Below are 17,464 nucleotides of genomic sequence, written 5' to 3' on the forward strand. Positions count from 1 at the left end.
GACCAGCCATGCACTTACAGCATTTATATTCTGTTTATATGAGAGAATCATTTTCAGCAGGTCTCATTATTTAAAATCCTTCTAACACCTCCATGTAACACGGTGAAAAAGGTTAAGGTTTCATTCCCCTGTGAATTCTTGGCATAATTTGACAACACTAAAGCACCACTCTTGCTGATCAGGTTAAATACAGACCCTGCCATATCCCTGGAGAAGCTGGGGACACCAGGCTAACAGTCCACCACACAGATTTTGTCATTGCCTCTCTTTGTGCATACATTTCTTGCAAGAGACCATTTGCATCAGATTTTATAAAATGCTAGCAGAGTTAATGTTTGCCACTGCTTCCCCAAGCACAAACTATACCCGCTTCCTCCATCGCAAGTAGATAATGTGACCCAGAGCAATGCCTTGAAAGTTTGGAATAATGGCTGCAGTCCTCAGAGTTTGATCTTGGGAGGCTCGAGCTGCCCAGAGCTCCCGTATAAGCCATCCAGCAAAAAGATTACTCTGCTTCTGGCAAAGGAGGCTTTATAGCATCACAAGACTGAGCCCTGCTAGTCTCTTGAATCCAGAAACCATGTGATGTAACTTGCCTAAATCACTGACCAAAATCAAATCAGGCCAAATCATACACTGTAAGTGTGACAGCCTAACAGAGCCCTTCATCTCAAGTAATACAACAGCACATAAAAAGCAGGAGTGCTTGTGCAGCATTTTAAAATACTCCCTGCCACAGGACACATGGATCTCGCAAGATGCTGCACACGGGGAGAACCCCCTGTGCAGCCTCAAAAAATACTAAAAATAATGCGACCAAGGAGCAGGGTGATCAGCACATGCTCAGACTCCTTTATCCCAATATTTTAGCTTCTTCTGCCCCCCCCTTAAAATACCAAACCTGCTTATGCTTAAGGCTGTGCTTTTCCAAACAGTCATTCATACATGATGATTTCAGTAACTGTGTATAATCTTCCACAGTAACATCCACAATCAGTGGTGGTGTTGATGTTAATTACTTAAGTTTAAATACAAAACATAATGAGATGCTGTAATTCCATTTTCAGACAGTTTTACCCTGAACATTAAACATTATTCAGCTTATTAAAAAAAAAAAATCTTCACTTTAGCAGAGTCATCTTAAGGGACCTGCATGTTTTAATCATCAACTTTAATTAGGCTGAAAAGTAGAGTATAAATCAAGGCCTTTTTTGAGGCACTCAAAAGGCACAAAAAAGGTTCCATTCTTTGACTGAAGCGTGCATTATGCTGAAGTGTTAATGAGAGCGAACAAGAGTAACTGAAATCAGTCTCCTGCTAATTTTCATAATTTGTAGTGGAACATTTTCTAATTAATAATAGACTTCTAGACACATCTATGTTGACAAATACACCCGTGCTGCACTCCTTTACTTTTCTAGCATCTCTCCTCAGTGCTCATGTACAGGTGCTTTCATATCTTTTTTTCTTACAAGCTGGTTGGCATCAAAAGCTTGAATTTCTCCCTGAGTCTTCCGATTGCACCACACTGTACCACTGTTTGGGAATCCACTTTAGAGGATACTGATATTTTTTAAGACTGAGAAAGCCAGGAAGAGCAACACAGTTCTGCATTCAGATATATATTGAAACAAACCTGCTTTGCAGCCAGGTTGTATAGTAGAATTTGTAGGAAATAATACATTAAAAAAGAGATAATCTGCAACAGAGTTGTTTTTAAAGAACGACTGAATGCCTAAGGTAATCACTTATTTCTACACAGTAGATCTTTTAGGAAAAACACTAAATATCACAAAGTATGCTGCAAAAGATCCCAAGATACAAGACAACAGTGCCAACATTCAGTAATGCAGGAGATGAGGGTTTTTTCTGCCTAACACAGTAATTTTTCTTTCATTTAAATAGTGTAATCACCAAAAAATAGTTCTAAAAATCGCCAAACGCCTTCTGGAGGTTTATTTTGAAATAATCTAGGAGAATGTTAGACTAAAACATTATTTTAAAAAATCTAAAGGGGAACGATAAAACATTTCATTTGGACTCATGATGAAATATAGCTTAGGCCAAGCTGGTTTGAGTCAAGAGGTTTCCTCCTGGTTAGAAGTTTTCCCTTAGTTAGAAAATTGACACCCTCACCCCCAAATGATTTTAAATACAACCCAACCAAAACTATTTTTCTTTTTATATTACTCCAATTTCTGGCCTAGCCAGCAAATACAAAAATCACATTTTTCATGTGGGTCTGTTTTTCTCCATCCAGCGAGGGCAAATGAAGCATAAGACCTTTCCAGGAGCCCTCACAATGATCCAGACTTCTCTTAACAAGCACATATTGAATATGTCTCCACCAAAACTCAGCCAACAGCTGGCTCTGATGGGAAAAAAAATCATGCTGCAATAGGAAAAATGTCAAACCTCAAAATAGGAAGTCTTTAAAAAAAAAAAAAGTCAAGTGAATTATTGAATCATTCCTATTCCCTCTGTGAAAGTTTCCAGAATTTTTATAGAATGTCTTTAACGTCAAGAGTTTCATCTTGCATTTTTGCAAGGTTTTCAGCGCGTACACTTTCTGCTGATGATTCTGCTTGCTATTAAACTAGCTGGTCCAAAATTAGGCAAATAACTAACTAGAGCCAGTAATGGCAGAATTTACTTAAAATAATTTTTTCCTAGACAATTTTATTGGACATAATCAAAATTCCTTCCCCACAGAGGTTGAAAATTTGTGAATAAATAAATGAATCAACAAACAAATAAGCCCCCTGAGCACAGGAGAAAAAGGGGGAAAGATTGGCAGGGCACCAGAGTTTTATGCTTGTTTTTCTTTGCTTTCTCCCCTACCTGGGGATCACCCAAGGAGCAGGTACCCAGTGACCAAGAAGGGTCCCACACGAAGGACCCCATGACATTTCCCAACTTTTCATCATTGCCTTTGCAGATCTAAGCTTAGATTGGCAGCAGAATTAAAATAAAAACAGCACAGGATACAAATAGTATAATAGTAGTACCAAGCATATCCATAACACACATAGCATGTTGGGTGTCTGCACTGCAAACCAATGTCGCTACCTTCTACACACATGAAATTTAAAGCATTCACGTTATGATAAAAAAAGAATACAAAAGCAGTCTCAAGTAACATTATTCTATTTTACAAGATTTTGTTGTTGCCAATTAGTCTGTGAAAATTTCCATATGAGCTCCTGAACAGAAAATGGGATATGTCTAGAAGAAGAAGAAAAAAAAAAGTGTCTTGTATAAATGTATTATAGGTTAAAAAAAATCCAAACAAAAAAACCACCACACCCCACCAACAAACTGGGAGGAATTGTTTTTTGAAAAACACAAGACCTGAAGTATCAGTTTACTGCCAATTCACTGTGCTGCAAACTCCCACCCAAATGCAAATAAACTCTGTTTCCTTTAGGTCAGAAAAAGGAAAATAGTCTTTACAACCTACTACCAACAAACTGCATCTGTCGAATTTGCAATACGGAGATGAAAAGCATTTGAAAGTTAAATCTGAAATCCCAGACTGAAACAACACTATGCTTTAATTTAAACACATTACACCGCATGATTATTATTAAGCTCTTCACTCACAGTGTAATTTAAGTGCCATTTTGATATTCTGTTTGAACAAAGAGGTGTCAAGTTAAGGAAACTGGTGTCAGGTCCAGAAACTTTGTGAAAATGAGGCCCTGCCTGCAATAGCATCCTACAGGGTTTCATTTCAGCAGCATCATCACAGATCACGTGCAATCAGCAGCTAATTCCATAAAATGACTTGTTGGTGTTTTGTGGTGTTGGTGGTTTGGTTTTTTCCCCTTTTCTTGTTCTTCTTGTTTTGGCTCATTCTCTACGGACACTGAGCTCACACACCATGTTATAAAGACCACATCTGCTTGGCACTATCCCCCCTAACCAATTTTAGCCTGTTGTATATTTGGAATCCAGTCTAGCAAAAAGGACAGAGAAAAAATAAATTTCTGCAAAAGTTGAGTGGGCTGGCAGTGCAGACAGACCCCAACCAGCTTCTCCAGTGGAGGAAAGAATCCAAAATGAGAACTCAGTCTTTACTGCCCTTGCCCATGAAACAAGCTATTATATCTTTTCAGAACAATGAGGCTTATTTAACTCGTGTCTCCCCCAAAGACCACCACAAATCTCATCAGCCTATTTCCTAGAGGTGCAAGTTTTCTACCTTCTCAGGTCTCTTTTTGCATTGCACACAGGTATGTGAGGAAAAGTTTCCCAGTATCAATGTACAATCTGCACTGAAGTTGCAGGAGAAAAGTTAAGTAAAATGTTTTCTTATGTTTCTTTCTTCCTGCTAAAGGGACAGACTACATGTGCCACATCAATAATCTCAGCCATCACATAACCTCCTAGTCAAGTAATAAATTATTTACTACAGCTCTCTACTTGAAAGGGAGTCAATCAGTTAAATGGCCCTCAATTAATACTCAGGAGGAGCAATACGAAGAGAGGAATTGTTCCAAACAGTGCAGCTCCTGAAACAAAGAGTGTGCTTTTAAACAAGATACCTCTGCATTCAAGCAAATTCTTGGTTCACTGAACGTCTATTTTAATCCCTAAGCGGACACATTTGCTAGCAAAACATCCTGTTGACACCTATTTCATCCTGCTCTACTCTGGCATGATGGTCTTGTGCATTCTGTTGGGTTCAAGTGAGCACTCGGACATCTTCGAAGTGTTATAATGCAATGTGTTTGAGGACATAAAGCAAAAAAGCAGCTTTGTTTCCCAGAACCAAGTCTAAAGAGCAGCATCCTCTTGAGGACTTTGCAAACAAAGTTACCCTGGAGACAGTCTCTGAGGAACAGTCGCAATTCGCCACCAACACGATGATATGCAAAGTTTGGTATTTTAAGGGGAGTGTGGGGTGTCTCTGCTCCTCGTTTGGGAAACAGGAAGGGAATGAAGGTAAGGGAGAGAAAAATAACGTTGACTATTGTGTTTGTAAGGTATTTAAGGATCTTTATAAGGAGAAAAGCCCTTCACTCTACTATACTATAGCATCATTTTGCCAGCATGAAGTACATTGCTTTCACTCTTCATTTGCTTTCTTTGCATGATTTTCTTCTAAACTTTGCACTGAACTCTATAATCTAATAAAAGCAAAACTTGATCAACCTCTCCCCTCAAGAGTGGAGAAACTTGTAGTGTCTGCATACGTAATCTTAATTTTGCACAGCTCAATTTAAACAGTCAGGTCTGGCATCACCTCTTCTGGCCCACAGAGGGCAAGGTGGATCACCCCAGAAAATGTATTTTGGACAAGAAGTTTGATCAGGAGATAATATGACACACTTAAAGCTGTAGAATTTGCAACTCACCTGAGACATGACAGCAAACTCTGCATCAAAATAAATTTTTTTTTTTCCATATCCTCAAAGCCATGTATTCAACTTTATAAACAAACATTCTTGGCTTTGCCAAAAAGAACAAATACTTTTGCTGTAACACTGCCCCACAGCTCTAACCAGCATTACTATTACTTTCCAGCTCTAACTAGCTCTTTCCCCACAGCTTTAACTAGCATTTCTATTACTTCCCAGGCAATATATCTGGCTACTATACATCTTACACGTGCATTTGGCTTCACACATAATGCTGTAGCAGTTTAAGCATTATTACTGTATAACTGAAGGCATTTATAAAAACTAAGGAACATTTGGCAGCTCCGTAAAATATTCAGATTGCCATATTCCAGTGTAAACCATCAGTAATCACAATCTGCAGTGAAGCGTATTACAATGGTCTTGTCACCTAAACTGGTTGTGAGTCTTGATGCACTCTCAGAGGTTTGTACCTTGCAGCTGCCATTACTTCAGAGTTTCTCCTTTTTAATGCACTGCATTTTCCTAAGTGCCAGACTGACTCCATCTCATTGTATCAACTTTTCTGTGCCCTCAGCTTGTCCTTCTTCAAGCTTCTCCCCAAAAAAGCATTCCAGAGTGACATTAGATACGCCAGCCCTCCTCAAGAGTTATTCCTGATTGCATTTTGCCAACTGGCCCATAAGGGATTATGAAATTCAACATGCCAGTGCACCCCCCGCCCAGAGCTGGAGAGTGTCACATCTGTCATATATTTACAACCCAAAAGAAAGAGGCTGTATTTGTGCAAGGGTCCTGAGAAACACGGTTGGCACCAGATGTTCCACAGCTGAGAGTCCACGCAGCCTCAAGATGTAAAGCTAATCAGCACAGGCCCTAAATAATTAAGTTATTATGCTTTGCAAGAACTGCTGGCTGGTTAGCGAAGATAGACCACAATTCCATGCCCTTAGGGAGAGAACGGCAGAAAGAGCTCAGATATTATATAGGTGACTGGGGAACAGCCAGCACACAGGACAAAATGTGAATCCGCATCAAGCCAAGCATCAAAATAGAATGATTCTGCCTTTCCTGGGAAGTTTACGTCTGAACCTGTTTGTCAGACACATGCATAAAGGTAAGCAAGTACTTAATTTTATTTTTTTTATGGCTGTCTGATGCTGTAACACATGACTTCCAAGCACTTTTGTCAGCGGAGCTCGGAGACTCTAAGGTGTCTGCTGATGACAGAAATTCATTATGTATTTGGCATCTGATCAACAGGCCAAATTATTTATTTTTTCCCCCCAATTAAATTAAACAACTAAACATTATTAAATTTCTTAGTCCTCAGAATTCCCCCAGAGTAATATCTGATAGTAAGATTTTTAATTGCATATGCCTATAAGATTACAAATTGCAATGACAGGCCAGATTTCAAGTCACATCAGGGAAATGAAGGCATATTAAAAGTTTCCCTGCATTATGCCAAGTTTTGATAGACGAGCTCTCTATAGGTTTATTTATACATAGAGTGTGAAAATTCATATATAAAGCACACACACATCCATGTATGTGTGTGTATATATATATATATATAAAAAATACACATATAAGAAATTCAGTGACCTGGATTTTCCTACAACTATTACGAGTGGCATGTTTTAAGGAGGAATGCCTATAAATCACATACGCATGCAAGTGAGCAGTAATACTAGCAAAATATTGGTTTAAGTGATAAACAGCGCTTGGCCGTGAATCTATCTTGCAAAGTGGAGGAATAAGGGGGAATGTCGAACGCTCCCCTCTGGCAGAGGAGCAGAGGCTCCTCAGGGGAAGGATGGATTTGGAGATGTGGTTGTTGCCGCGAGCACTAGCCTGGCTTTCACTGCCTTGTGGGTTTCTTCATCTGCACCTTGAACTCCAAAGGAGCCAAGCCCCCCTCCTCCGTCCCCTTAGAGAGAGGAGTATTACACAAGATTGACATACCAAAGCTATTTTTCCATTTTTTGTCATCTGCTCTCTTGATGCTAAATCAACCCTTACCACAGCCTCCAGCATCTCAGTTAATAGAAACAAAACACTGCAAATTAAAAATTGGAAACAGATCTTCAGCAACAAGAGCTGCATAGAAAAAACAATCCTTATTAAATCAGCAGCACTGATGACTGCTAGTTCTTCCTAGAAGAGCCTGAAAGGAACCTGGTCCCAAGAGAATATGGACCAAGCACAATGCTTGGGGAACAGCCTCACTGAGAGCACCAAGACTGGAGAGAAAATTCTGCAAACACAAGCCCAGGGTATCATGTCTCCCACGTTAAACTCCAGCTTTCCCCAAAATAACCCCTCCAGGCTGAGCAGACCAGATTCAAAGTGCATTTGCATGTAATCACCAACTTGCATGGGATTTCAATCAGACCCTAAAAGCTCAGTATTAAAATACCATTTATTTATGGCTCTATGTTCTAGAGATTTAAGAACAACCAGCACTTGGACTGAGCTTCTAAAGGCCCTCAGGAACCAGAGTGTCTACAGACTACAGCACAGGAAAGAATGATGATACCCAAATTACATATTTCTAGCTCTCACTTCTTCCTCTGTCCAACCACCCTAATCTACAGACTGACTTAGGAGGATTCTTAGCATTGTGAATCTTGCATCAAACAAAGTCACACCTCAGGATCTGTAGCAAGACACCAACACTAGGAGCCACTGCAGAAAGCAGCCCAGCACAGCAAAGCATAAGGAAATATATAACAGTAGATGTTGCTCTAACTTCAATTCCCTGAGTTTAAGGTATGCATTCAATACCACACTGTAATTAAAACCCAGCAGCCCAATCCTATGCTCTCTGTGATGGGCAGACCATATAATCTGTGGGGCGGTGGCTGAAAACCCATTGAGCATCCCCCGGCTTGAAACAATAAGGGAACAGAGATGGTCCTGCCAGGCACCAGGACAGATATTTGGAGGGTTCTACCCACCACCAAACAATTTCCTGGAAATCAGGGAAATTCCAAGTGAGGAAAAGCTTCTGGACTCTCCAACATGCTTTTCAGTTCTTCCCAGAGCATCTTTCCAAGATGAGTTGCTCATTCAGCAGTAGGAAATCTCTCCAAATTCAAATAAAACCACATTAATGAAAAACATAACCAATTGAAGAAATCACAATCACTGAAGGAACCAACTGAAAAACAGCGAATGTTCCATGGGGTAATAAACATCAGATGGCTCTAGGATTAATTTAACATGACTGCGGAGTTGATAAAATGGATATTAGAGATTTCTTCTAGAGAATCGGCAGTTTCATTTGCAATGAAATGCTCGCTGTTTGGGCTGGGCCAAGGGTATTCTTCCTGACAGAAGAAAGCAGCACATTTGCCCAGATCTTGCAGGAGCAAGTTAGCAGCAAATGAGGATGTGGTGAGAGAACAAAGATGGCCATAATTCATTCCCTCACGCTCACTCTGCTCATTTTAAAATACTTCAACATGCCCTGCTTACATGGATGGGAGAACTAGGGCCAAACAACCCTTCAAACTAACTTCTATTTATTTTTTTGCTTTCTAGCTCCAATGGTTTAAGCTTAGCCAATGTTACTGAGAAGAACAGGAGTGATATCCCATCTGTGGGTGTATTCACATCCAGAAATGATGTGTTACAGCTGCATGGGAAGGATGGGCACACCAAGCTTATTCTAACATATTCATTTGGAGAAGTCAGAAAGGGTTTTTTGTTTGTTTGGAGTTGTGGGGTTTTTGTTTGGTGTTTTGTGGTGTGGGTTTGGTTTTTTGGGGTTTTGTTGTTGTTGTTTTTGGGGGGTTTTTTGGTTTGGTTTTTTTTTTTTTTTTTTTTAATTTACATATAAAGCCAAACCATACTAATGATATCACAGATACTTACTACTTATGTGGTTTATCACGGTTTTCATTGGGCTGCTAAAACCCAACTATCCACCAGAAATAAAACAGCCCTGGCCCCATCGATGTCCTGATCAGCTAGAAGTTGCTGAGAGTACAAGTAAAACTGATTCAGAGAGTAGGTTCCTCAGGAAGAGCCCACTTTTAATAGCTATTGCTTATTTACCCTGCACTCAGCTATGACAGGGACTAGTCAGGGACATGGCTAGCTTGCTAGCCAGAAACATCTGCAGGATGTTACTTACCCCTCTTTTTGACAAGATCTTGTACTTTTCAATTTTTTTTTTCCAAAAGTAACTTTTCTTAAACAAGTTCACTAACAAAACCACTTTTATAATCACAGCAAAATATAATTGGAATTAAATTATGGTTCAGTAATTCACACTTAGCTGCACAGAGGCCATTTGGCCTTCATCTTTGTGCTGGAATGTGCTGGGGCGTGAATTACTACACTGTAATTCACATGCTGTCATATCTTAGGGCTTAATTAACGCAAAAAAACCGCCCTCAGAGCACCCAGAGTTGGTCACTAGAGATCAGTCAAGAAATAGCTACAAACGAAACCAGCATCAGAGGTTACAGGTCTGCAGGATAACACAGCTCCCCCATCCTATCGCTGCAAGAGCAAGCAGATTTTCTACTGCTGGAGTCCAGAAAGAAACACACATGCCCTGCCACTCTATGCCATAGCAGAAGCCTATAGGGAAGGATAACTTATATATGTTAATTCAGGCCCTAGTCACCAGCCTGCTTCTGTAGTTAAATCCTATAGCTCCATCACGACTCAAACGGTGCTGATGGCAGAGAGTTGCGCATCCAGTGGAAAATGTGCTTTGGTGCAAATAGCAAGTGAAAATAGTACAAGATGCTATGAGCAGAGACATTGCCAAACACTGAAGAACAAAAAAATATCAGAAAATCCCTCAAATATCTCCTCCTTTAGTGTGAAATTTAGACATGAGCACACAAATCTCTGCACTGCTTAATGGCTTAAGGAAGAATTAAATGGTATGTAGAGCCTTTGCAAGGTTGAATTTCACCCTCTATCAGCTTATAGACTAATCAGTCATCAGACAGGGAACTTAATACTCCCCATTTCAGTACAGTGCTGCTAAACAAAGCACTGTAGTATATACACAGAACAGCCACCCCCTTTTATCAGGAAAAGCCTTTCTCAGTCACTTGTTCCACTATTGAAAAGGTGGCTGCAGGTAATACGAATTGCCAAGAATAGCAAATGTTATACATATTTCAAGGATGATTAATCTTTTAAAACAATGAAGTTAGGCAGAAGCCTGGAAGACAACTTGGCTATTTCACAACTAATAAAACACATTTCTTGTATTTCATTTTGACTATATAAAGAGTATTGTAGTAAAAGGCTATTATCCACTATTCACTAGCTAACATAACACTTGTACAAGTAGAAAAGAAACACAGGATGTATTTTAAGCAGTGACAGTATTTCCACTGTATTAAAATAGCAGCAAGGCAAATGTTCAGCTCACATTAAACAGCACTCTGTCACCAAGGACCTGCTTGCTAGCTTCATATATTCCCCCAAGAAAGATAATGCGGCTTGCTTTAACAGAATCATTGTCGCCAGGCAACTACCCATACTGTTCAGCAATAAATATTTCCGCTGTTCCCACAGAAACTGGCTTGGCATCTGGACCTGCTAATGCCTGGAGAGATCAGCCTGACCTTCGCCATCCCCTCGTGAAGACGCTGCCCTCCCTCGCCATGGCTCTCGCCCTGAAACATTGGAAGACAGGAGAGAAGCATGGAGGGTCAGAGCAGGAGAGCAGACACGGTTTCTCTTCCTTGCAGCTGCAATGACTTGAGAGGACTTCAAATTTCATTTGCTCCTCTGCAAATAATAAATTAGTTCAGCCCCATCGTACAGAGAGACAAGATGGCATCTGTCCCTAAATGCAGAAAGGTCACTTTACAGCTATGCTGCAAATCTACATCAACAAATTCTTGGAGTCAACTCAGATATTTTTTTGGAAATGCAGAGTTGGGCCAGCAGCAACTCCAGCCCTGCCAGTTTGGTGTTGTCAAGTGTCAGCATTATGCCTTAAGCTTCCAAACAATACCAGGCTCCAAAACTTGTCAGGCTGTGTCAGAACTAGAACTTATTTGAGCTTAAACCTAGCTCTGTCCCAAATGTATTTAATAAACTTTTGCTGCACCTGCAACTTGCTCTAGGATCTAGCCCATCCTAGCTGTAATAGTAAAAACTACTCTAATGTCAGATACCTATTGTTTGTTCTGTAATTTCAGCCTGGTTTAAGTTACATTCTTAGCTTTGAACAAGTGTGTGGTACTACCCCAAAAATCAAATTGTATATGGAGAAAAAGGTGAAGAAACTTAAGTCATCACAGCAATGACTAACCTCGTGGATCATCAGGAGGGAACAGTCTGCAGCCTGTTAACAAATACAGGGTTAAAACATATTAAAAATTACCCCAAGCAGCTGCACGATCCAGGAAGAAGCAACCCCCACCATCGACACCATGCTTTGCCCAAGCAGAAACACGGATGCTGATGGCTCATTATGACGACACAACTGCACGGCAAGAGCGCAGCATCAGAGGCAACAGGCAGATCACCCTGCCTGTTGATTTTATTGCATTGGTAACGATCTCCAACAGAAACTGGGCAATTTGGATTATTGCTTTAATCTGAGTAATAATAACTGGTTGTCCTATTTTGTATTAGACTGTTAAAGCATTAGAATAACAAAATAAAAAAAGATTCTTGGCTGCACATCAGGAAATTCTGCACACAATACAATCCTTAAAAAAATAAATTTGAATAAATAATAATAAAACCATCTGATGGGATGATAAAGATCTTTGCATACAACATGCCTTCAGCACTCTTCCAAAACCTAAAATAAGTTACTTATTTGGAGACATGCAAGATTTCACCCCGCAGTGATCACATTTCAATACCCTTCCTATCCTGCTCTCAACAGCATGCAGTTCTGATTTCTTTTATTTTTTTTTCTTATTTTTGTCCATGGTATTGTTTGCTTTTTACTGCAGCTAATTCTCTAATTTGTAAAACAGGTTCAGTTGTATCCAACAGATGGATTTGCTAGAGCTCAGAAGACGGGAAAGCTTTCTGGGGGTTCCACACTGCTCTGAGTTGTGTTGTTTGGAAGATCACTTTCAGCTTGCACATTCAAGTGAAGAGCAACAGCATAGGAATCATCCACTACCCAAATCTGCTATGATCTCTAAGTATTTCACATAGTTTCATTTTTTTGCGAGCTATGTTTCAGGGCAGCTTGAGCAAAACTAGCCAACACAGTGCCTGTGCATTTTGGATACAGCAGATTAACGTCATCCCCAGGAACCTCCAAAGATTCATGACTTTTTCCTTTTTCATTATTTCTACAGCTTATCGACAAGATGACATTGTGCCAGGGCAGTATCCTGGAAGATTACTTTTCACCTTGCAGCTCACCGAAGTCATACACTCTTTGATATCACAACTCAAAACACACAATATATACTCAGAAATGAGATAACTAAAAAAGAGCACCTTAAAAAAAAACAAAACAAAAACGAAAACCAACAACAACAAAAAAAACCACAACACAAAACAAATTTATGAGATCACTGGATTAGAAATCCATCTCTAATGTAACTACCACTACAGATGATGAGACTATGTCAGGAAACTCCAAAAGGTAACGAGACATAGCGAAGTCAGTTTTTAAAAGCAGTTTGTAGCAACTCTGGCCATCACTTGCAGGCCAGAAGCCATTCCAGCCCATGACACAGGGACTCAAATGCTTCTTGAGCCTTGTTAAACATCCAAAACTACAAAAACCACAGCAGCCACCCTGTATACTTCACTTGTAGAAAAACACAGAGGGTAGAAATACTTCCAGGCACCCAGTTTCTGCATCTCTGTTTGCTCATCTGTAGCATAACACAACTCCCAGGACATTTGTGACATTTTCATTTACTGTGACTATCAGGTAGGATTTTCTAGCTATAGTGGCATTGAGAGTTAAAACCAGAACTGCCAGATGCACATTCAAATTGTTAATTGCTTTAACTGTTAAGGTTGTTGAATTATAAAGATTTTAAAAACATTTACCATTTAATTTTCCTGGAGAAGAACCAAGAGCACCTTTCCTAACAGCTCTTTCATTCCACCCCACTTGGTTGGCTCAGTTTAAATATTCATTCTAATTTTCAAGTCATCAAGGAGTTTCTCTTGAAGAATGATAATACAGATAACCTTTGTGCCCAAAGGTGTTATAAGTGATACGAGCAGACAGGTTGTGCTATAAATAGCTATGTTCAGCCAATTACACATATTCCATTTTTTTAACCTACTTCTTCGCTATAAAATTCCGCTCTAGTGTTTTCGCACATACAGAGCGCGTATGAAGCACAAAAAGTCTGATGAAGATTTTAAAAGTAGGGACCCACAGCCTAAACAACAAGGAATCATGTTATTTACCAGCACGTTCCCGCTGACCTGTAATTAAAACGAAATCTTTGGTGGAGCTCAACTTCCATTTAGGCACCAGGAAAATCAGGCAGTCAGATTTTCTCAACCGCTGCTCTGAGCATTTATCAACCATCACTGCGAACAGGAGTTCCTGAACCATTCAGCACTTAGGAAGTTTTGCAACTTACTTCCGGCACCTACATTTGGGTTTCATATTAAAAAAAACAAAAAACCAAAAACAAACAAAAAAAACCACCACCAAACAACAAAAAAATCCAACACACACACACACAACACCAAACACACCACATACACACTACACAAACCCAGGCTTTAAAAATCTAACTCTCAAGAATTAACTGCATTGGATTTCACTTAACGATTTCCTGGCTAATGAAAAGACCAAATATTTCTGCTTAGGGGGACACGCAGCCCCTTACTGAGCAGTATTCACAAAAGGAAAATTCATTTCCATGCAGAAGCTGGGAGAGACAACCCCAGTGACACACGGACAACAGAATATGTTTGGGCATGAGGAAAAAAAGTCTGCCTTAATATAACAGCTAAACTCAATAACAAATCTTTATGTGACCAGAGTTCTTTGTTTTAGGAGTGAACAAGTTACAATATAGTCTGGGAATTCAAAGACCTGGGGTGGAAGTGTGGAGAGATTATCAACATCCTGGAAAAAAAACACCATTAGGTAAAAAATGTAGGCAAAATCTTTGCCATATTCTCACTCACCATGGGCTACTGGTGTTAAGAGCATTGTGAAGAACAGCAGCTGTGATGACCACATGACTGTGAAGGAAGCCTTGAAAATATCCCAGCAAATGAGGCTTCCGACAAAACAAGGTGAGCGTCCTCCTGCGCTTGGTTCTGACACTTGAACTGTTGGCCTTCGATTCACATCCAAAAAGGGGGGGAAAAGCCAATCAAAAATAATAATAAAAATAATTAAAAAATCCCACAGCCAGTATCCAGAATCTGAGACCTACAAACAAGAAAGGAGAAAAAAAAGCAGTTAGTAAAACAGTAAGAGGGGTGTTTTCAATCAAGTCTTGCTGTGTTTCTTTGCTGCCAACAGCTGTAAAGGCAAACATGTCTTCCCCCCAGCCCTTCAGTTGTACGTACATTCCCACACACAACAGGAATTTAAATCCGTTCTTTTCAGAAAGCCAGTTTGTGCATCACTAATGCTCCACTTCCTCTCTCAAAACAGAGCTTAAGTTGTGAACAACGATGCCCACAGGTCCAGGGAGTCCACAGGCCCAAGGCTGACTAGAAAAAACAAGTCCATATGTGTTGGATGGCATCCTAGGTACATCGGACTTCTAAACCAGGCTCCCGAAAATGTTTGGGTGTCTATACATCACAAGCCAAGAGAAATTCCAGAGCTGCAATAGGTTTAAGTGCTGCTTAGGCTCCATGCTGGCCCCATACATGTCTCCTATATGGCTTTTAATTGCCAAATCTGGAGCAGGTTTTGAACCCAAATAGGGCCCCCAAGTCCCCCTTACCCTATAGCTACTTTCTCCAGTGACTGCCCAGGAGTGAAGTCACTTGCTCCTAGAAAAGCTCCATTCATTGCAGGATAAAAAAATAACAGTGGTCTTCTCCATCCCACATGCTTACAAGAAAGTACAGGGAAATCAGGATCCATGCTTCAACAGAAACCTTCGCTCACTTAACTGGAGAAAGGATTCCAGCTTCCCATCATTTTAATCTCTCAAGAAGGGGCTAAATTGCCACAGTGACTCAAACTTGGCAGGAAAACACACAACTATACAGAGTTAAACCATGGCATCAGTTTGAGACTGAGCTCCCCGCTGACTTTGAAATGATGATAAAATATGAGGAATTGAAAAGTACTCTGCATATCTGTTTTGAACTCTCTAGACTCTGCAGCCTTCACAGCACTGCTCTAATTAAAAATCTCTCCAAAAATCTCTGATCAACAGACGTTATTCTTCTCTGAGCAAAGCAGCTGTTTTTGCCAACTTTTGTTTTTACTCAAAACCCAGTTGGAGCCAAAGAGCTATACGAAAAACTCCACCGCATGCCATTGCGATGCGGGTATATTGCTGAAACTCCCGCACAACAAAGTGGCCTTTGTTTTGCCTGCTATCTTTGCTGATCAACAAAATCAAACCCCGCATTGTTCAGAACCAAAGTCTATAAGCAAGCTGCATTTTTTTCTGATAAATATATCTGCTTGCACTGCCAAGATATTATTTTCCCACTCTTCTCTCCTCCCCAGTCTATCCCTGTGATTTGTTCATTCAAATACAGCATTTACTTTCCAAAGCTTTTTCTCAGTTCCGTAGCTGGGGTGACTAAAAAGCCCAAGGTCAATATTCAGTCAAGTGGTTTTCTTTATAGACATCCCAGAAATTAAAACTTTGCTCGAGCTGGGACTAAACAGAATGGTCACTGATAAAATTTAAAGCTTGGTTTCCAAATAGGGACAAGACTCATGAATATTTTAAATCATACATTCTAAATAGCAATCAAGTTTGCCATTTATATTTTAGGAGGCTGCATCAGGCTACACCTCTGGCTGTTATTTATGCATACTTTTTTCTACAGCTTTCTCTTCTATAAAGTTTTAAAAGTGAGAGGCTTTTTATACCACAAAATTTGAAAAGGGTACAGAGAGACTGGGAAAGTTATCCAAGCTCAGGTAAACTTCCCTAAAGCAAAAGCTCAGCCAGGCAGCAAAGACTGGAGGTTTTCTGATTTTTTTTTTATTTAAGCTGAATCAGGTTCTGGACAATCTAAATCTGTTCGGAAGAGATAACATTATGGTGGAATAAAAGGTTTTTGAGTGTAAACTCACAAAGTCACACATAATTATGCTACCTATCCCAGAGAAGGGTTACAGAATCACAGAATGTTAGGGACTGGAAGGGACCTCGAAAGATCATCTAGTCCAATCCCCCTGCCAGGGCAGGAACACCTAGGTGAGGTTACACAGGAAGGTGTCCAGGCGGGTTTTGAATATCTCCAGAGAAGGAGAATCCACAACGCCCCTGGGCAGCCTGTTCCAGTGTTCCGTCACCCTCACTGAGAAGAAGTTTCTTCTCAAATTTAAGTGGAACCTCTTGTGTTCAGGCTTGAACCCATTACCCCTTGTCTTACTGTTGGTTGTCACCGAGAAGAGCCTGGCTCCATCCTCGTGACACCCACCCTTTATATATTTATAAACATTGATGAGGTCACCCCTCAGCCTTCTCTTCTCCAAGCTAAAGAGACCCAGCTCCCTCAGCCTTTCCTCATAAGGGAGATGCTCCACTCCCTTAATCATCTTTGTGGCTCTGTGCTGGACTCTCTCCAGCAGTTCCCTGTCCTTCTTGAACTGAAGGGCCCAGAACTGGACACAATATTCCAGATGAGGTCTCACCAGGGCAGAGTAGAGGGGAAGGAGAACCTCTCTTGACCTACTAACCACCCCCCTTCTAATACACCCCACGATGCCATTGGCCTTCCTGGCCACAAGGGCACAGTGCTGGCTCATGGTCATCCTGCTGTCCACCAGGACCCCCAGGTCCCTTTCCCCTACACTGCTCTCTAATAAGTCATTCCCAAACCTATACTGGAACCTGGGGTTGTTCCTGCCCAGATGCAAGACTCTACATTTTCCCTTGTTATATTTCATTAAATTTTTCCCCGCCCAACTCTCCAGCCTGTCCAGATCTCGCTGGATGGCAGCACAGCCTTCT

The 17,464-nt window shown here is 40.5% G+C and overlaps 1 protein-coding gene across 2 annotated transcripts in view; it reads right to left on the reverse strand.

The window, feature by feature from the left end:
* The window catches only part of ADGRL3 (adhesion G protein-coupled receptor L3), a 220,569-nt gene extending 205,919 nt beyond the window's left edge, over positions 1-14,650 (reverse strand). For both annotated transcript variants that reach the window (XM_065634786.1, XM_065634785.1), the window contains exon 1: positions 14,487-14,650. In XM_065634786.1, the coding sequence (XP_065490858.1) occupies positions 14,487-14,541 (55 nt within the window). In that variant the 5' untranslated portion in view covers positions 14,542-14,650. The remainder of the gene's footprint in view (positions 1-14,486) is intronic.
* Positions 14,651-17,464: the final 2,814 nt, after the last annotated feature.

This window comes from Caloenas nicobarica, chromosome 4 (genome assembly GCF_036013445.1).
Source record: "Caloenas nicobarica isolate bCalNic1 chromosome 4, bCalNic1.hap1, whole genome shotgun sequence".
Taxonomy (NCBI): Eukaryota; Metazoa; Chordata; class Aves; order Columbiformes; family Columbidae; genus Caloenas; species Caloenas nicobarica.